The following is a 20,997-nucleotide window of genomic DNA, read 5'->3' as shown; positions in this document are numbered from 1 at the left end:
TCATTGGAATAGTTGGTTTTGAGAAAGCCTAAACCCATCCCCGTTCTAAAAAGGGACGAGAGATTACACAAGTAGATTACCCAAATAATTGGTTTTGATAGGTCGATGGTTAATGTTGAGTGTCACAATCGCATTCTTGTAGCAACGAGACAACGATTGTGTGACGCTTGTTCTAACCCAACGAACAAGTCAATCGTGTGAAATTCGCACTTTGCGTACAATATCAACGTATACTCGAGTCTCGAGTCACGTTTGAGAGAAATGTTTTACAAAACGTGAGCGAGAAAATACATTGAAAACAAATTTAAAGAAAGTAACTTTGTAAGTTAAAAGTGAGTAAGCAACAATAACGACTTTGATAATATATAACCCAGGTGAGAAGAATTGACGATTAGTCACATCTCTGTATTTCATTTTGAGACATTTTAACCTTGTGGGTGTAGACATGATTTTGGTGATCGGTCATAAATACAACAAAAATAATAAATGTCTATCTAATAGAAAGCAAGTAAAAAGAGTTCGAAACAAGCATGCAACCATGAACTACACGTCTTGTACACACATGACCGAGATATCCAACATGCGATCGTAGGCATGCATTTTAAGTTATGTTCTACAAATTAATGAACGAAATATGAACTTACTCTTACATAATTTTATGTTATCCACCTTATTGATATATGACTATCTTATTGATTTTTTCTTATATTTTGTACCTCGGATATCTAGGCGAGCAACAAAATTCAAAAATCGAGCCAACTAAATAAAAACCCTTAGAACTAATTTCAATCGGAATCGATTTTGCTAAATGCAAGACCGATCGATCGACTAACTCAAGATAAGCTCAAAAACCCCAACCAACCAACATTATTAAAACTATACTGAAGTGATGAAACCGACAACATCAATTATTTATTTGGCTGGATACTCAGCCGACAGAACCCTCCACCATAAAATTAATAAAAATGGATATGTCAATGGTCAGTGCTGGTTAGAGTTCAGCACCGACACCAATTAATCGATGCTCACTCCTCATTCAGATAGAATTTAATACTTAGATACAGGTAAGTAGTTGGGACATTCATTACGATATTAACGTCAATAAACATAAAATAAAAATAAAAATAAAAAACATTGATAGACCCCTCCACTATGTTTTGTCTCATGTTTTTTTGTGGTTGTCTCTTTTTCATATTCACATATTCTATTGTTCATTCTCAAAACAAAATAAAATTTGAACTCTTCTCTATGAAACTTCCTTCCTTTGTATTGTGTGCTCAATTATTTAGTTTTGGATATATTATAGTTTTTAATTTTAATTCCTAAATAATTAATTAATTTTTAAAGAGGAAAAAAAATACTACCTTATAAAACGTTAGTTTAGTCGAAAGATATACTGTCTGATTAGATGCCCCAACTAGTGGAAATGGCTAGGGGTCTCCAGAACGGGGGAATTGGGCCACTAAGTTGTGAACCCTTTTCTGAGAGAGGGGCGTGGGACCACATAGGTTAACCTAGTAGCTGACTAGCACACGGGATCGCTCCCCTCAAACTTAGGAGACTTTATGGTCTTGTGGGAAAGGTCTACAAGCTAACCTCCCGTGGATGATGTTAAGACTAGCCGCACTATACTAATCCACTAGAATTTTATGAGGTAGCTCCTCGACTCAGGACATCAGTCATTCATTGTGTAAGTAATGCAAGCTACGTAAGTCAAAAACAGAAAGGTTGTAGAACATGCACAGACCCCTAGAAGGTAAGATTCTGATCAAATATGCTCGAAACTTCAAGGCACCCAAAATGCTCATCTAGGAGTAGAAACTAGGCTCGAACTTCCTATGGCCTAGAATAAAGCTCGTGGAAACCTGCTAGGTTAAGGATGCAATGAGAACTTGCAAGTAGGTCGTTGGTCGAGGTGAAGGGGTGATTGAGAGCTCTGCAACCATAGAGGGATGTCGACCTCGGGTATTATGTTTTCTAAATTTTCGTGGGTTGTTATTACAACTATTTTGTATTCAGATCTCGTTCCCTCTTTTATAAACTACTTGGACATCTCATACATTTTAAAATTTTATCGTAATTTCACTATTGTCGTTTATACATGTTTTCATTGCATTATGTGTTAGTCTCGGTCCTTGTTTACGAAGCCTTGAAAATCAGGTTGTGACAATGTTACCGCTCTTGAAATGTCTCACGGAAGGTTAAGGGTTCATTTTGAGCCTATATAAATCCATATTTGTTCTCCTCGTAAAAGTTTCTTTGTAATTCTATGTAGTTCATGTTCCGTGCTTAGAATCATTCAAGCTTGACTCTATCAATCTTACAATTTTACGTGTTCATAAGGGTATCACCTAACATGATTTTCACTTTCTCGATTTTGATTTGCAAAAGTAGAACACTTCCATTTTTTTTTCACAATAACGACGATTAAAGCACAAATTCCGACAAAGGGTATCATCTAACTAGCACATGTTCCAACAGAAAAATTTGTTCGGTACGAAAAAGAGGAGACCTACAAAATAAAGAATGACACACGAGCATAATACTTGTCCCCACACACAACAACGTTTAAGTCATAACGGAGAAAAGTGTTACAACGTAGATTTTAGAGTTTCCTTTGTAAGATTGAAATTGAAAGAGGATTTCCGTTCCTCCTCAGAAGTTAGACCGAAAGAGGTTAAACCCAGTCCAAAAGCTTTCCTAGAGATCATTTGGCTCGAAACTATTTCCACCTTGAGCTCCTTCAGTCTCGGTAGTTCTTTATTTCCAAAAATATTATAATTCATACATTTACGTCTTAACCGGCTAAACTATCCGACCTATATACATGACTCGTCCTCTCAAACGGGTATTTCCCCGAAGGAAACCAGAACTCGACATTCCAATAATAATCACGACCCCATATATCTTGAAAATTCACGTGAAAGTTAGGGTTTATGTTAAAAGGTATTCACTTGTGGACCAACCATATGGGATAAAATCAAAATAGTAGTGATGAATGGATGCTTTCTATGCACTATTTAGTCACATTATGATAATAATAATAATATATAATATTGTGTGAACCATAGGATATAACATAATATATGTCTTTATCTTCTTTCTATTTGGCTTTGTCCCTCTTTTGTATGTGTTCATCATGGGGAATACTAACTACCAAAATTTCGTGCCCTCGACCTCAACCGCTTTTTTCTAGAACCGTGAGCTTTAAACGCTCTGTTTAGTAGGGTTTTGATGAAACTTTAAAAAAAAAAACCTTTGAACTTTTAAAAATAATTAAAAAAATATAATTATTACCGATACCGTTAATATTTTGGGGCTTAATTTTGGAGCTTTTATGATTGAGCTACCGAAAAAGAAGGTACATCTTGTTTTTCGGTAGCTCGATCATTGTAACTTTAAAAGTAAGCGTGTTTTGCTTTGAGCAATTATATGTTGGGTGACCTCTTAAGAATTTTCGTATAATACATGTGAGTGAAGACAAAATATGCTGGAAGGACTCGGTGTTGATCTGTGCGGATAATCTTCACTCTTAAAAGCAATGAGTAAGTAACCTGACAATGTCACGGAAGATACAAACCCTAAACATGGTTCGTTAGAGCTTTGTTCACTCCCAAATAGTAAAAAGGAAGAGATTTGTTAAGGTTGTTTTCACTTTCACATGGAAAGCCCACAATTAAGATCGAAATGGGCTTAGGTTATGTTTTCTTTAATATACACAAAACCCTATTAGAGTCGCTACCGTCGTCGTAACGTAATTATTTTGTGCGGAATATTTAAACTTCATAAAACATAAATTTCATCTTAAAACACTGTACCGTCATCGTAACATAATTATTTTGTGCGGAAATAAGTGTTTAAACTTCATAAAACATAAATTTCATCTTAAAACATTGTACCGTCATCGTAACGTAATTATTTTGTGCGGAAATAAGTGTTTAAACTTCATAAAACATAAATTTCATCTTAAAACACTGTCATGGACTTGCGTGTTCAAAAACATCCTTAAAACAACACAACGAAATAGTAAATGAAATAAATAAACNAAAAAAAAAAAAGAACTATATTCTAACCTAAGTCTAAGAAAATAAATATAATTACCCTATGCATTTATCATGGTCTCGAATTGCGATGTCATCGTCAAAGTAGCACATGGCTTGAGTATTTTGAGAAACACTTAGTAAGTAACCCCGCTATTGGGGTTAGATGCAAGCAGATACAATCATGAGTGAGACCTATCATATCAGTCTATATTCTTTAGGTGGATATCTCGAGCGAGTTAATTTGATGTGTATTTACTGTTCTACATATGGTTCATACGTGCGAGTATGGACCTACAAGTCGGTTTGTATATAAGCCCCGCCTATTCTTTCATGGGAATAGGTCTCCATAATTTTAAATGATGTCATATCTACATTATTTTCGTGACATAGTATTCCTATGAGACAAACGTACGTAGTACTAGTCATATCTTTTATGATGGATATAAATGACTTATCAATGTCTTATAGGCCTCGAGTGAACATGTTTACACAGTTTACATGGTGTGACATATGAAGGTTCGTGCATCATTTTACATTAATCTTACAACATAGTTTCATAACTTAGTGTAATAATCTCATAGTATAACTTATAAACCAGCATAACTGTACCATGACGTAACTTATATCATAGTATAAACATAACGTAACACACGTCAGACAATCATAAAACATGACACGTACAAGGGTCACAGAGCATACACGTCCCTTATTATTGGTAACCAAAAAGAGGGATTAAAGAAGAGAGCGAGTTAATATGAGATCAACCATACAGATGACCTCTCCGACGAAAAATTCGAAACATTTTAACAAGGTGGGTGCAATTTGACGAAAAATAAGAATTTAGAAATTCGACTTATCAGCATGACCTCTCCGACGATCATTCTTCATTCACGGATTGGATTTTCGTAATATTGGGGAATGGGGATATTATTCCACCAAAAAAAAAAAAAAAATCGATATTTTTACGATTATCCTCACGATCGAACTAAAGTTTTGAAGTAACTTAGAGAGAGTTTTTCGTTTAATGGGTTTTTTTCTTTAGAGTTGCTTCGATGATATGCACGTAGTAACAATTCGATCATATTTTTGAAGTATCTAACAAGGAACTCGAGAATATGAAACTAGGATAAGAACTAAAACTAATTATTTGATCGTGAATGAAAGAACGAAAACGAACGATTTGAAAGGAAAACAAATAAGTACAAAATTTTCAAACCCAAACCTCACTACACTCTCATGGTAGTAACTTGAAATGTGAATTATTGACGTTATCTTTACTTATTCCACGCACGTTCACCTGTCTCCTACACCAAAAGACAAATTATTTTGCCTAATACTTTATATGGTGTTTTTGTTTAATAAGTGTAATGGCTCAGGCCCACCGCTAGTAGATATTGTCGATATTGTCCATCCCTCTTTCAGAGCCCAGCGTTCTCGCTGGCACTTGTTCCTTTCTCGATGTGGAACCACCTCCAAATCCACCCCTTCAGGGCCCAGTGTCCTTACTCGCACACCACCTCGTGTCTACACCCCTTCAGGGAACAACCTCGGATATAGCCTCCTCACTAGCACATCGCCTGATGCCTGACTTTGATACCATTTGTAACAGCCCAAGCCCACCGTTAACAAATATTGTCTTCTTTGGGCTTCCCCTCAACGGTTTAAAACGTATCTGGTAGGAAAATGTTTTCACACCCTTTTAGGGTGTTTCGTTCTTCTCCCCAACCAATGTGGGATATCACAGGTAATGTGCATCAATTTTTGTTATAAACCGTAAAAATAATATGATATATGTGTTGTTAAGACGAAAGCGTTAGAGATATGTGTTGAAAATATGATATATGTTCTAAAATTATTTTATGATACATAGTTTGGAGCTTAGATTTGATTCAAAAATGTTGGGTTGAAAAATTGAAAGTAATACGGCTAATTTTGTTTTTATAGCATGTGACAGAAAATGAATTAGTGATTTAATGGATATTTAATTCAAACTATATGATTGAAACTATGAACAAAATATCATCAATTTCTTACTATAAAATAATAATATCAACATCAAATATTAATTATTCTTTTCTCCGATTTAAATTCTAAACTTTAGTATAAGACGGAGATTTATGTAATTTGAAGAGAAAAATAAGAGAATCAAATAAGTAGTAACGGTTTTTCATCTGAAATGTCGTTCTAAAAAACGGTTTTTTTTTTTCTCTTTTTTATATTTTTGCTGAAATACGAGCACTGTGAAATTAGGGTACGTTGTTGCTATTATTATTTTAATTTTCGATAAGCATTCGATCTTCCCCTCCCCTCGTGCTCCATTGGGTTTAGGTATGGTTTCTCCTCTCTATTTCCACGACTACCGTTGCGTATAAAGCTCTTTGTTGTCACGAACCAACGAGAGGAGGTTCATCAAAGCGAGTGGCAAATGATGAAATATATTAGCCATCATCGTAAGATGGTTCGAGACGAAACGGAAACAGCAAGAGAGAGTGAAAAAAAAAAACCCCCCGAGGAAATTGAGCAAAGAAGACGAAACCCGCTGATCTAAAATATTTTTATTAATTTAGCAAAAATCAACATAAGCATAACTCAACTAGTTAAAACATATACCTTCAATCAGGTCAACCTGAACAGAACTTGTAAATTTACTGAGCATGACTCAATTATGTAACATTGAGCATGACTCAATTAGATATCTATATACTAATTGTAACCATTAAATAAAAAAATGTATGTCATCATGAACATAGCTCAATCCACCCGTTCCCGAAAATATCGGCATAATTTATATTTTTTTAATTAAAACAGTCAACTTGAACATTACTCGTAAATTTACTGAGCATAACTCAATTATGTAAACATGAACATAACTCAACTGATTAAGATAAATATACTAATTGTAACAATTAAATTAAAAAATGTATGTCATCATGAACATAGCTCAATCCACTCCGTTCTCAAAATTATCGACATAATTTATATTTTTTTAATTAAAACAATCAGGTCAACCTGAACATTACTTATAAATTTACTGAGCATAACTCAATTAGGTAAACAGAACATAGCTCAACTGATGTAACAATTAAATTAAAATATATATGTCATCATGAATATAGCTCAATTCGCCACGTTACCAAAAATATCAGCATAATTTATACTTTTTTAATTAAAACAATCAAGTCAACCTGAACATTACTCGTAAATTTACTGAGCATAACTCAATTATGTAAACATGAACATAACTCAACTGATTAAGATATATATACTAATTGTAACAATAAAATTAAAAAATGTATGTCATCATGAACATAGCTCAATCCACTCCGTTCCAAAAAATATCGACATAATTTATATTTTTTTAATTAAAACAATCAAGTCAACCTGAACATTACTCGTAAATTTACTGAGCATAACTTAATTATGTAAACAGAACATAACTCAACTGATTAAGATTGTAACCACTAAATTAAAGAAATGTATGTCATCATGAACATAGCTCAATCGGACACGTTACTGAAAATATCGGCATAATTTATATTTTTTTAATTAAAAAAATGAATTTATTAAAAAATTAGGAGTATATAAGAAAGAAAGCTTCAATACTCGCACCATATTTCCACCCAATTTCATTTTTCTAGAGAGAGAGAGAGAGAGAGAGAGAGCAGACTAAACCTTGAAGTTCATCCATGGAGTCCGAATCTTCAACGTAATTCACAATTTCTCAATTTAATTTATTTATTTTTATTTAATTTTTCAATTTTTTCAATTTCCGGCAACCCCAAATTCTTCTTTTTTGCTGTGCAGATTCGAGAGTTGTGAAATTATGGCGGCGCTTTTGGGTTCCAGTCCTCTGCTTCTGCAGTCATGGACGCTCTGCGCCGCCGCCAACGCCGCCGCGCCGGAGACTTTCTCGGTGGAGGTTATTGGAGATGTGGCTTTTGTTGCCTTCTCCGCTGTCCAAATCCTGCCGGGCTCTGGCGGCGGAAGAGAGTTAGTGGCGTTGGAAGGTGACGTTGAGGAGCTATTTCGGCCGTTGAATCGCCACCGTGAAGAGCTCCGGGCACCGGCCATGGCGGATTCCGGCATCCTCAAAATATTTATGAGTATTTATACACATCAGAATCTTCCCGAAAAGGTTCAATCTCTCTCCTCTCTCTCTCTCTCTCTATATATATATATACAATTTTAACCAAAAAAGTAATAATTTTTTAGGTAATTTTGAATTTGGTCTTTTTTTTTTAATTATTTCTTATTTTTCATTCTTTTTAGATATATATTTTTTCTATTTTTATTTTTTGGTTCAGCTAATTATTTAAAATAATAATAATATATTTTTTTTTTTTTCAATACAATATGAACCTATTTTAAAAATTTATAGGACGAAATTTCTTAGAAAATTTTAAAAAAAAATGTTAGTTTTATAATATAATAATAGTAATAATAATGGAAGCGCTAAAATGTAATAAAATTTAAAATAGTATTTAAATTCTCGACTTATATCCTAACTATCCTAACTAGTTGAGTAATGCTGATAAAAAAAATATTTTAACGTTAAATTATTAATTTATTTATCCATAACTATATTTTAAATGATGAAATTTTATGGGGATTTGGGGGTGTGGTTGACTAAAGTGTGGGAAAGGGACTTGGAAAGTCTTCCATTAAATTCACCAAATATTACTTAAAACTTTGAATGGAAAAATGGGAGAATTTGTTTTTTTTTTTTTTTTTCCTTTCAATTAAACAAAGGTAAGGTTTCTTTTAACCGAATGGTCTAAAAACTCGACTAACTTGGACTATTCGGATTGGGTTAGATTTTGGAAAACCAAAAATTAGGATTAGTGGATTGACATTTTTTGGTCGGGTCAACCCACTTACCTGAAAATAGGATTACAATCCAACTCTACCCTACCCTACCCTTACCCTACGTTTTAAAGATTATTATGAAAATTAAAATTGTGACCGAGGTTAATGATATGTTGTGAGTTGTGAATGTTTGATATTTGAATTTTATAAAATTTTAGTTATTTATTTAGCATTATTCTAAATAAATAATTTTTTTAAAATAATTAAAAAAACAATCAAACTCGAAATAAAGGGTTGGATTAGATTAGGCTGTGAATTCTATTCGGGTTGTTTGGGTCATCAACCCAACCAATCGATCTGATCGAATTGGTTCAAAAATTCGATCAAATGATTTTGAAAGATAGGTATACACTCCTAATTTTTGTTTAATATAATTTGATAATGATTTCAATTTCGTTAATGGATGACATATTGTTCTTTATTTCAAACATCTTCACCAAATATTCAAAACTTCATCTTTATTTTTTAAATTGACCATTGACTGCAAAACTAATTTAAAGAAGGGTTGAAGAGGGAGAAAAAGGACAAATCATTAATGATTATTACAAAATAGCCTTCAATAGTTCTTTTTTTAGTTATTGGTTTCACTATTTTTCAATTTTTTAAATATATATATAATTACTAATAATAATAATCATTTAAGTAATACTTCTAAAAAAAATAATATAGAAATAAAGAACCAAAATAAAATAAATCTAAATATTTAAAGTCTAAAATAATAATTTTTTTACGAAATAATACAAATTCTTATCAAATTTCTAGATTTCTAGCGTCAGTTATTTTCACATACACATGTTCATATATTAACTACTAAATTTTCTATACAAATCGACACATGTAAACTATGTTCGTGTTTCATTCTCCCACTTTTTCCTTAGAGCACGACGAGGCTTGGTTAAGAAAGAAATCAATGATTGATTGCAAAAGGTAGTGTGAACTGAATTTTTTTTTTTTTCTTTTAATTAAATTGAATGGAAAAGAGATGGAGATTTAAAGGAAACTAAGTGAGATAGGGACATTTGAGCCATTCTTCAATCAAGTGGATGTTGACTTTTTGTTTTAATAATTGTATGATTCTTTTTTATTTTTCTTTTTTTTTTTTTTAAATATAATCCTTTTTTTTTTAATTTTTTATGATGCTTTTTAATAATAATAAGTAAATAATTTCGATATTAATAATTAAAAACATAGTAATTATTTTCTTTTTCTTTTTCTTTGCGATCTTATATGTTGCAGATGACAAAAGTAATGGAGAAAAGTAAGTCAATAGTGATTACAGGTCATTCACTTGGAGGGGCAGCAGCCTCTCTATGTACTCTTTGGCTGCTCTCTCTCTTCCATTCCAAAACCACGCACCACCCTTTGTTATGCATCACCTTTGGCTCCCCGTTGATCGGTAACGAGTCGCTTTCGAGAGCTATTCTTAGAGAACGATGGTGTGGCAACTTCTGTCATGTCGTCTCAAACCACGACATTATGCCGAGGCTTCTCTCTACTCCGCTTTCCTCCTCCCTCTCTTCCCAGCTCCATGTTCTTCTTAGATACTGGCATTTGTCGGTGGCCTCTCCGCAGTTTGGAAAGCTTGCTACCCAACTGTCAGATAAAGAGAAAGACGAGCTCTTTCGGGTTGTATTGGCTCACTCTAACACGATATCTAACTCGGAAGAGGAGTCGATACAGAGTCAGTTTTGGCCATTTGGGAACTTCTTCTTTTGCTCAGGAAATGGGGCAATTTGTTTGGACAATGCTATATCAGTTCTGAAGATGCTCTATTTGTTGCTCAAAACAAGTGTTCCAAACATGAGCATTGAGGATCATCTCAACTATGGAGATTATGTGAAAAAAGTTGGAGTTCAACACATGGAGAGGAAAAACTTCGCCTCCGAGCGTCTTCCTAATTCGAGCTATGAAGCAGGGCTGGCTCTAGCATTGCAGTCCTCAGGAATACCTTTCCAAGTAATAATAGTTCTCAACTTCCCTTTCTTATAACAGAACTTATAGGTTTGTGAGTAGAAGAAAACTTAGTATTTCAAAATTGCAGGATGAAGTGGCTCGAATGGCTGAAAATAGCTTGAGGACGGCCAGGAGAATGGGACAAACGCCGAACTTGAACGCAGCGAAACTGGCTGTAAGTTTATCTAAGATTACGCCTTACAGAGCTGAGATAGAATGGTATAAAGCCTATTGTGATGAAGCGGGTGACCAATTGGGGTACTATGATTGTTTCAAGCAAGTAAATACTTCAGTAAAACATGCTAAAGTGAACATGAACAGACACAAGCTTGCGACGTTCTGGAACCGAGTGATCGACATGTGGGAGAACAATGAGCTTCCTCCAGATTTCAACTTAAGAGCAAAGTGGATCAATGCTTCGCATTTCTACAAACTCCTAGTAGAGCCATTAGACATAGCAGAATATTACTGCCGTGGCAAGCACATTGCTCATGGGCATTACTTAAAGCATGGAAGAGACAGAAGATACGAGATTTTCGACAAATGGTGGAGAGGGAGCGACGCTGCAGACAAAGGGAATACTCAGAGGACGAAATACGCAGGTCTGACTCAAGATTCATGCTTTTGGGCAAGGTTGGAGGAAGCCAAAGACATGCTTGAGATTATTAAACGTGAAGGAGATGTGAGAAAGTTGGCTCCAGTCTGGAGAAGTCTGGAGAACTTTGAAAGGTATGCCAGAGGATTGGTTGAAAGAAAGGAGGTTTCTAAGGATGTGGTTGCAAAGAACTCAAGCTATACCTTGTGGGCTCAAGAACTGAGGGCATTGAAGCTAAATATGTAACGATTAGGTACTTAATTTTACGGCAGAAAAGTTCTAACTCTTTAAGTAGTTAGCACCTTGGACTAAGGATCTCTAAATCTAGAAAATGTTAACTTGATACTCAATTATCTACTAATTGAGAAAAGTAATATTGTCAGTGATGCCATAATATATTACAATATCATGTTTCTGGTCTACAATATCAAAATGTCAATCTAAGTGATGCAGTTAATGTAGATATAAAAGCTAATACCTGCTCTTTGGTCTTCATGCCCACAAAAACAAGCCCATTAGCTGTACAAAAGGTCATATTTCCGTCCTCATAAAGTCGAATAGCCCTACAGAGTGATTCAGTTACTACTAATATCAACAAAAGATGCCTGATTTAATTTCCTCACGAATTTTCATTAACAGCTTTGTCGATTTCTTCTACGTGATTTCGAAGAACGTTCCACTGCAGAAAGACGACGATTAAAGAAAATAGAAAAGTTAATTCTTTTTAATAACAGAATTGAAAATTGAAAATTTTAAGAAAGTAGAAGTGCACAACACCTGATCCAAGGATAGCGAGATGCCTGTAAACAAAAAGAAAATCAAAAGACATACTCAACTTCTACATTTGCAGTATTATATGCAACGTCATGTCAATAATATAGATCATGGTAAGTTAACATTTATAAAAAAAAAATGAAACCAAGAGCTTCCAAACATTCCATTAGGAGAACACACTTGAACTTCATTTTCCATACAAGCTCATAAACATATGACTTTTCCTCTTCCAACATCTTCAATCAAATTAGCAAAGTATTTATTTTTAAACAACTCATTCTCTTCTTCTTCAAAACCGAGACGTTTCACCTTCTCCTCCAACAGCAACTTGTTTAACTAATCTTCAACAACAAAATTATCTCTCATTTAAAACCCCATGTTATCAGCATGAATTGTGAAAAAACTTGTTTGGCTAACCTTCTACTACTGCTACAATTGAAGTTTCAACACCAGTTATTCTACCCAAACAAACCACCTAGAAATTAGTAGTTGCTTATGTTCAAAAACCTCCATGGGCACTCCTCGCTCTACCAACTAACAATCTTGATGAGTGATTTACAACTATTTGAACGACAAAGCTTCCTTCTTTAGGATACACAATCTCAGTTTCAAAGGGGAGAAGCCACAATAGTTTTATAACAGCCTCCAAGCAATCTAACATATTCATAAAATCTCTTCTTGTCATAACATCAAAGGTATTCATGAAGCTTAGCATCCCCCATAGCATGGCATTACTTTGAATTAACCACGTTTTCCAGCGTCCCACCTCTCATACTTGGGTGAGAAAGCCCCCTAACTCCTCCTTGACTACCCCTCTCAGGAAAGCTTTGGCCACTATGAGAGGACTAAATATGCAATCTTCATGCATAAACTTCCTTAAGGCTCCTTAATATTGTATCAATCATCGTGAAATTGACGCCTTGTTACAACAATGATATGTTTCCAGCAAATTTGATCACGCACAAGTCTCTTCTTCACCCTCCGTACTTTTTTCCTTCAAATCCTTCACCCAGCTCTTTAATATCTATTCTTTCATCCTCTTTATATTCGTTCTTCCCTAAATGTTCCCAATAAACTATTTACATAAACTACATAAGAAAAGTATTAGCAAAACAAAATTTTAAACAAAATAATTTTGAAACCTCACTAAGTTTTTCCATAACAGAAGCCAAAGAAAGAAATTTTCTATAAAATGAAATATAGATACACCAAACTTCATAAGCTTACATGCAAACATCCAAAACAAAATTCCTCTTCACTTTGAACCAAACACCCCATAGTGAAGTCATAGATGCAGTTTTCGATCATTTCCCTAAACAAAATTCCTCTTCAGGATACATCTATCTCAAATTGTAGAAAGAAAAATAAAAAAATAAAAAAACGTAAGAAAAAATAATAAATAAATAAATAAAATCCAGGCAAATGCTACTGAAATGGAAGACGATAAAAATCACAAAGTGGAACAAGAACCCTAGAAAAGCCGCAAACTAGAAATCCAAACCGAAAGTCGAATTCATCAACTGCGAAAGAAAGAGAGAAAGAGAAAAGAAGACGATGATGAGATGAACCTTTTTTTCCAGGCATTTCCTTTCCATCTTTGACATAAAACTCACGAATATCCACCACAATCTTTCCTTGCCAGTTCCTCACCATAACTCTACGGTTCTTCGAAATCTACATTTCGAAAACATTTAAAGCGTTGAAAGCAAGGAAAAGACACTAAGAACAGAAGGAGGAAAAGAAATGAAAAACCTCGCAGACGACGATTTCGTCGGTTTCGTCGGAATCTTTCTTAAATGTCTTCTTCGGAGGAGCATCTCCCTCGGATGCGTGGTCTTCATCGTCCTTTCGCTTGCCTCTTGCAGACATCTCTTCCTCCTTTTTCGCTGTAATTTTGCGACCGACTGCTCTTCAACACTTTGCAACTGCAAATGAGCGCGAAACAAATGGCCTGGAACTAATCAAAATATATCAACTTTCCATCTTAAAAAAAATAGGTTAAATTAATTAATAAATAAATAACTCAAAAATATATTTAAACTTTCAAATATTTGATGTAAAAGTCCAAGCTCATTGCTGGTGGATGTTGTCCGCTTTGGCCCGTTACGTATCATCGCTAGCCTCGCAATTTTCAAAACGTGTTTTCTAGAGAGAAATTTCCACTTTTAAGAAATGATTTTTCCCCTCTCTAACCGATGTGAGTCACCCCTCTTCAAGTTCAACGTCTTCACTAACACAACTCTTGGTGTCTGACTTTGATACCATTTATAATAGCTCAAACCCACCGTTAGTAGATATTGTCCGCTTTTGCCTATTATGTATCATCGTTAGCCTCGTAATTTTTAAAACGTGTTTTCTACGGAGAAGTTTACACTCTTAAGGAATGTTTTTTCCTCTCTCCAACCGATGTGAGTCACCCCCTTCGAGGTCAACGTCTTCGCTAACACAACACTCAGTGTCTAACTTTAATACCATCTGTAATAGCTCAAACTCATCGTTAGTAGATATTGTCCGCTTTTGCCCATGACGTATCGTCACGAGCCTCACGATTTTTAAAACGCATCTACTAGGGATTAGGGAGAGGTTTCCACGTTCTTAAGAAATGTTTCATTCTCCTCTCCAATCGAGATACAATCTCATAGCATGAATGTCTTGAGGGCTAGACTAATGTCTTTACATCTTGAAAGAGATTTCATAATGTTTTTGGTTTTCAAGAGCTTTCGAGAGTTAGATAATTTTCTAGAATTCTTCCAAGTGCTGATCATGGTCGTGGAAGAATCACAACGCTACAACGAGGCAGTCTCTCTCGATAATTTCTCCGATCGTGGTCGAGACAACTCCAATCTCAAATACAATACAAGGAAAAAAAATACACATAATATTGCAAAGGATCATATCAACCTTAATTAAAACAATATAATTTAATTGAAAACTTAATCCAAGAAAGAAAAGGAAAGAAAAAACAAGCATTTAGACAACACAATCCAAAGCAGAAAGAAGAACAATTTATATACGTGCATGAGGAGGTGTCTGTACAACATCATATATTGGTAAATGAAGCCATTCTGAGCATTACTAAGAATTCACAACATCATCAAAGAACAGATTCTCAGCTCAAACCACTTCACCACTACTTCAAACACTTATGCTGCCAACGGTTCTTCCATAGCTGCAATCCAACAAAATTTGATGTATTATGAAAAAACCAGTGGATGTAAAAGAGAGAGAGTAGAGAAAAAGAGAGAGAGAAAGAGACCTCTTCTCTTTGTGGGAGCATCAGATGGAACAATTTCAGCATCTTCTTCCACGGCGGCTGCAACAGGTTTTTTGGTCGGTACATCGGGAAGATCCAACCTTTCGCCATTTTCTTTAGACGTTGGGATCTCGGGTAGATCTTCAACGGTGAGCTGAGAAAAAAGTCGATAAGAGGTTTGTTATGGAATCAACCCAAAGGAAAGTTTTGGAACGGATTATCTTGATGATCAAGATTAAGAATAAAGAAAACTCGTTTCTGAACTCGTGATTCGAATCACTCCACAAGAGGTAGTTCATATCAATATCGCCTTGAGATAGTATTGTAAAAGGCAATCGGGAGCAGCCACAACTATCAATCTTAGGAGTTTGTATCTTATATGGGTTCCTATCATGCAAGATGAAAAATAATAATGAAAAAGACAATAAAACACACAGTACCTGAGCTTCTAAGCTCTCAAATTCTGCTAAGATTTGCTCCTCGTCTTCTTCTGATAATTTCTCTCCTAAGATGGCATTGATTTCCTTCAAAAATAGAAACAAAATTTAAGCTCAAATCATGCTGGTCTACTTCGAATTAGGTATAATAGGTTAAGAGAGCCCAGCAAAACAAGAATTTTGAGTAATTAAGCATTTTCTCTGTAGGGTTTCTGAAATGGCAAGATCAAACAGTTTATAACGGAGTTCTCATAAAAAAAATGGTCAAACTAAGGAGCATGCTCACTCTAGGATCCAATGTATGCTTAATAAAATAGCTTCCAAGGGGCAACCCTTGGCAAAGGCCTACGGTCTCTGCATCTGCTCGAACAGCGCATATTTGATTCTTCAATGAGCTTAATTGTAATAGACCAAGCCTACCGCTAGCAGATATTGTTCGCTTTGGCCCGTTACGTATCGCCGTCAGCCTCATAGTTTTTAAAACGCGTCTACTAGGGGAGGTTTCCACACCCTTATAAGGAATGCTTCGTTCCCCTCTCCAACCAATGTGAGATCTCACAATCCATTCTCCTTGGGGGCCAGCGTCCTCGCTGGCACACCGCCCAGTGTCTGGCTTTGATACACTTGTAACACTCTAAGCCCACCGCTAGCATATATTGTCCACTTTGGCCCGTTACATATTGCCGTCGGCCTCACGGTTTTTAAAACACGTCTGCTAGGGAGAGGTTTCCACACCCCAATAAGGAATCCTTCGTTCCCCTCTCCGACCGACGTGAGATCTCACATTAATAAAGATAATCTTTGATATCCCCAAAGTCTAGGCCTGAGGCCAGATGCAAGATTACATCGAAAAACTAAAAAAAAGAAATACATGCTTAATAAAATAGAAAAGGTCCACAGAATTATAAATTGTTGTCACAAAAAGCTAAGAAAGAAGAAGGTCCCCAGATTGTGATGGAGGTTGAGGTGATGAGAACATTGGAATTGTCTCAGTCAAGACAAATGAAGGAAACATGCCAGGCTTAAAAAAGATTGATTGTGGGCACCAAATAGGATATAACCAATAGCATTGATGTGACCACAACGATAGAAGCAGCAACATCAAAGGAAGATCAGAGCAAGGGAAGAAGATTGGGCTCCTTCCTAACTTAGAGACCTAAACGCATTTGGAAACCGCGATGAGCCACTGAAACTCATACTAGTTAAGAAAGAAGGAAAGGACATGTTGAGAAAAAATGAATACACATGGATTTTCAAGGCACGACAAAGCTTGTGTGGGCCATCACTTATTCAGACCCTACTCAAAAGGTAACTCAGGGCCATGGGTGGGGTAACATGGGTGCTTATCAATGTTTTTGACAACAACATTTGAATTAATTGAGAGCAAAAGTGTAAGTTTTTTCTTAAAGATCTAATCAACATCTTGGGTGAGGAGATTTGAATCTCTAACATCTAGGTCGTAAGTATATGTCTTAACCAGTTGTGTTATGTTTAGGATCGTAGGGTAAATGTGTGGTTGAAAAGAACTAATCGAGCATGGACCGTGGAATGAAAGGAAAACTAGTGCTTATAATAATACCAGTAGGGATACATATCACATGTCAATAGTGGCATATTTACAATTACTTGATAAATTGAAGGATATGAATTGAAAATTAAAGAACTTACATCCTGATATGCCTTGGCTTCAGCAGTATCATCCATCAGCTTTTGGACATCTTCTATATTAATTTCACTTTGTATAGCTTTGATCGCATTATTCCCAGCCTTTAAACTTTCAAAAACAGCCTTTTGTTTGCTGGCCAATTCAATATCTGACAACTAAGCCAACAATTATATCAAGGTACGAACAAAAATTTCTAAACTACAAAGAGTTTTTAAACATGGAAAACAAATAGCGAAGGAGAAAATTTAATTGTTAATGTTGAACCAGAAAACCAAACCTGGCTACTGCAACCATCAAAATATTGATTTTAAGATCTAAGGCAACCATTACTTTGAATAGAAACAAAAAGTACAAAATGTTCAGTTAACAGAACTCACTTGTTGCTCAACATTTATCAGCCAGGCATCAACTTGCTTTAATAATTCTTCTTGTGCCTTTTTCTTCTTCAAAGCTAACAAGGCTCGATCCTTTTTCTTTTGACGAACTAACTCTCTTGCAGCGTTCTTTTCTGCTTCAATGACAGCATCGAGCTAGGGGATAAAAAGTCACGGAGAGACAAAAAATTATTATTCAATTTTCAAAGTAAAATACACTTGCATTCCTATGAAATGAACCCGTAAAGAAGTCATCTTGTGTAATGTCTGACCTTTTCTAGAGATATTTTGTAAGTTTTGGGTCTTACGCCCAGGTTAAATTGCAACTTTTCTTTATGATTATTAGTGGTCATGCATAAACCAATTCCATGGTTCATAGATGACTCAAAATATTGTTTAATTAATACTCATAAATGATAAATTGAAGTCATAAAGGATAAATTGAAGTCAGATAATTAAAGAGTAGTTTACGACAGCATTCAAAAGTATGAGAAATCATAAATGCTTATGAGAGATGAACTTTCAGGAGAATTTTTTAATAGACTTAGAAGTTGGAACATCATAAAAGGAGATATCTTCAAGGCTCACAAGCACTTCTGAAAAAGAATGCATTAATTTGATGAGATATCATTAAAGTTCCATGGCTATTTAGAAAGAAATTCATAAACGTATTAATGAGACTTAAATGTGTTTGATCCCCATTTTTGTTTTTAAAGTATAAGACGCATATCAAAACACATACCAAAGTGACAAGCCTCTCTCACCTCAAGATGAGAGGCGACAAAAAGCATCATCTAAGGAAAGTGAGGTGCACATAAATAAATGAACAAATAAATTATATATAGCAATAATTTGTCAAGGAAAATAGTTATACGATGTCTAAACATGAAACGTGAATATTTTATACATGAAAAGAAGTAAAAATGTACGATGATCTTTCCATTCTATTAACATTTAAATAATCAATTAGTAATTTCATACTATGCTTGCACTGCCATTCCAATCAAAGCATCCATTAGTTCTAGACGTTTCAAAATTCAGAGTATTAGCTATAAACAAAAAGAAATGAGGTGTCGTTGAGTTGTGACACAAAGAACGAGAGAAGTTGCCGAACATACAACAAAAGAGAGAAACTTTCTAAGAGAAAAAAAATAAATAAACACCTAAGATAAGAAACAATTAATGAAACAAATGAAAACTTTGAAACAAAGACTCTACTTCACATCTGTGAGATCCCACATCGGTTGGGAAGGAGAACAAAACACCTTTTATAAGGGTGTGGAAACCTCTCCCTAGTAGACGCGTAAGCCTTGAAGGGGGGTGGATTGTGACATCCCACATCGGTTGGGGAGAAGAACGAAACACCCTTTATAAGGGTGTGGAAACCTCTCCCTAGCAAATGCGTTTTAAAAACCCGAAAGGGAAAGCCCAAAGAGGACAATATCTGCTAGTAGTGGGTTTGGGCTGTTACAAATGGTATCAGACCCAAACACCAGGCGATGTGCCAGCGAAGACGCTAGGCCCCTAAAGAGGGTGGATTGTGCGATCCCACATCAGTTGGAGAAGGGAACGAAACATTCGTTGTAAAGGTGTTTTTAAAATCGTGATGCCCGAAAACTAAGAAGCACGGACATGGACACAACACGGCGATACATCAATTTTTAAAATATAGANTTTTTTTTTTTTTTTTTTTTTTTTTTTTTTAATATATGTAAATTTGATACAATACACTAAATATACTCCATTAAAAAGCATAAAATGTCACGCTAATTAAGTTTAACTTAATTAAACTTATAGAAGCTACTTTTAAGTTTTAAATGGTGAACAACTGGCAATCACACTATGAAACAGGCTATCCAATCTCATGGTTCATAGTTTTTTTCTTCTTTTTTTTTAATAAGGAAACCAACTTTCATGAATGAAATTAAAAATAAATAACCCACAAGAGCAATTACAGAAAATGAAAAGTCCAAGTATGATGCAGCCAAAAACAGAACAAACTACCCAATCACAATAAAGGGCTCCAGCTCAAAAGAGCAGAAAAATAATAGTGACAAAAAAAATCTTGGCAACAGAGACCAAACATGGGCCTGACATCTGCACCAATTCCAACAAGTACATGCAGAGACCAACAATGAATGATTCTACTCACTCACACGGTCAGAGATTATATAATATTTCTCCCGTACTTTGAGCACAAAACTTCACTAACAAGAAAACAGATCATCAGAAATAAATCTCAGATCTATGTAGAATTTCCAAGAATTATACAGTTGCAACTTTTATAGGTTAGTGCATTTCAATCATTTTCAAATCACCATTGAGCTACTTAATCAACAGTATTTCCCACAGAGAAATATCGTAATTGTAGAACTAGAACATACAACAAGGGTCTAAACTACCATATAATTCCCACTTAATAATGCTAAAGTTAGGATCTAACAGACATTTTACCACCAGAAGCAATTTCTGAAAACATATTTAGTTCTATTCAATCCAATTTCAAAAATCCAACCACAGAATCAAATTAATCAGAAAGCAACACTTCTTGCCGAGAAGAAGAAGAAATTAAAAAAAAAAAAAATGAATAGGGAATGAATGAATTGAAAACCTGCTGTTGATATTGACCGAGTTTGCGCCTCTGCGTCTTGAGAGAAAGAATCGCTTTATCAACATCGGTGACTTTCGGCTTCTTGACGAACAAATTACCCATCTACGTCTCTCAGTTGGAACACCGATCACTTGATTTGTTCAACTTGGGGACTATGATTGATTGTCTTAGCAGAGAGATTGACCAGCACAGATCCGTCAATCCCTCATTCTTCGTGTTCGATTCCTTTGACGGATGAAGAATCACCCGAGTGATCAGCTGAAGATTGAGAGAAGAAAAGGGAATTTTGGTTTTAGGAAGAACAACCAACCAACAAGAACTTGCTAACTCGGACTCGAATCGCGTGTTAGGGACTAAGATGTGGGCGAGTTAGTTTTTTATTGTTTTTTTTTTCCCTAAAAATTATATAAAATATCAATTTTAAT

General features: G+C 35.0%; 3 protein-coding genes across 3 annotated transcripts; 1 reads left to right on the top strand and 2 right to left on the bottom strand.

Annotated features, from left to right (window-relative positions):
• Positions 1–7,729: 7,729 nt before the first annotated feature.
• Positions 7,730–11,878, top strand: LOC111781927 (lipase-like PAD4). The gene is made up of 4 exons (XM_023662663.1): positions 7,730–7,749; positions 7,848–8,178; positions 10,146–10,865; positions 10,951–11,878. The coding sequence occupies exons 1-4, from the start codon at positions 7,730–7,732 to the stop codon at positions 11,701–11,703; spliced, it is 1,824 nt and encodes a 607-aa protein (XP_023518431.1). The 3' UTR covers positions 11,704–11,878.
• Positions 11,832–14,173, bottom strand: LOC111781928 (RNA polymerase II transcriptional coactivator KIWI-like). The gene is made up of 4 exons (XM_023662665.1): positions 13,984–14,173; positions 13,800–13,905; positions 12,235–12,257; positions 11,832–12,136 (listed from the first exon to the last, which is right to left on the bottom strand). Exons 1-4 carry the CDS (start codon positions 14,098–14,100, stop codon positions 12,077–12,079), a joined length of 306 nt encoding a protein of 101 aa, XP_023518433.1. The 5' UTR covers positions 14,101–14,173; the 3' UTR covers positions 11,832–12,076.
• A 1,043-nt stretch (positions 14,174–15,216) lies between these two features.
• On the bottom strand, positions 15,217–20,932 carry LOC111782311 (vacuolar protein sorting-associated protein 20 homolog 2-like). Its single transcript, XM_023663170.1, has 6 exons — positions 20,573–20,932; positions 17,965–18,117; positions 17,590–17,742; positions 15,925–16,008; positions 15,488–15,638; positions 15,217–15,400 (listed from the first exon to the last, which is right to left on the bottom strand). Exons 1-6 carry the CDS (start codon positions 20,672–20,674, stop codon positions 15,375–15,377), a joined length of 669 nt encoding a protein of 222 aa, XP_023518938.1. The 5' UTR covers positions 20,675–20,932; the 3' UTR covers positions 15,217–15,374.
• Between the last annotated feature and the right edge of the window lie 65 nt (positions 20,933–20,997).

This window comes from Cucurbita pepo, chromosome LG19, assembly GCF_002806865.2.
Source record: "Cucurbita pepo subsp. pepo cultivar mu-cu-16 chromosome LG19, ASM280686v2, whole genome shotgun sequence".
In the NCBI taxonomy this organism is placed as follows: Eukaryota; Viridiplantae; Streptophyta; class Magnoliopsida; order Cucurbitales; family Cucurbitaceae; genus Cucurbita; species Cucurbita pepo.
Note: the sequence above shows the minus strand (reverse complement) of the source record. Positions and strands in the feature narration are given on the sequence as shown.

Bases quoted from the DNA above. Each gene is read 5' to 3' on its own strand.
- LOC111781927 (XM_023662663.1), top strand. From the start codon at position 7,730: ATGGAGTCCGAATCTTCAAC. The intron at 7,750-7,847 runs GTAATTCACAAT...TTTGCTGTGCAG, and splicing joins ATGGAGTCCGAATCTTCAAC to ATTCGAGAGTTGTGAAATTA. The intron at 10,866-10,950 runs GTAATAATAGTT...TCAAAATTGCAG, and splicing joins CCTCAGGAATACCTTTCCAA to GATGAAGTGGCTCGAATGGC.
- LOC111781928 (XM_023662665.1), bottom strand. From the start codon at position 14,100: ATGTCTGCAAGAGGCAAGCGAAAGGACGATGAAGACCACGCATCCGAG. The intron at 12,258-13,799 runs GTTCATCTCATC...TTTTGTTTACAG, and splicing joins GGAAATGCCTGGAAAAAAAG to GCATCTCGCTATCCTTGGAT. The intron at 12,137-12,234 runs GTGTTGTGCACT...GTCTTTCTGCAG, and splicing joins TCTCGCTATCCTTGGATCAG to TGGAACGTTCTTCGAAATCA.
- LOC111782311 (XM_023663170.1), bottom strand. From the start codon at position 20,674: ATGGGTAATTTGTTCGTCAAGAAGCCGAAAGTCACCGATGTTGATAAA. The intron at 16,009-17,589 runs GTAAGTTCTTTA...CTATTTTTGAAG, and splicing joins AAGCCAAGGCATATCAGGAT to GAAATCAATGCCATCTTAGG. The intron at 15,639-15,924 runs GTACTGTGTGTT...CTTTTTTCTCAG, and splicing joins TTGAGAGCTTAGAAGCTCAG to CTCACCGTTGAAGATCTACC.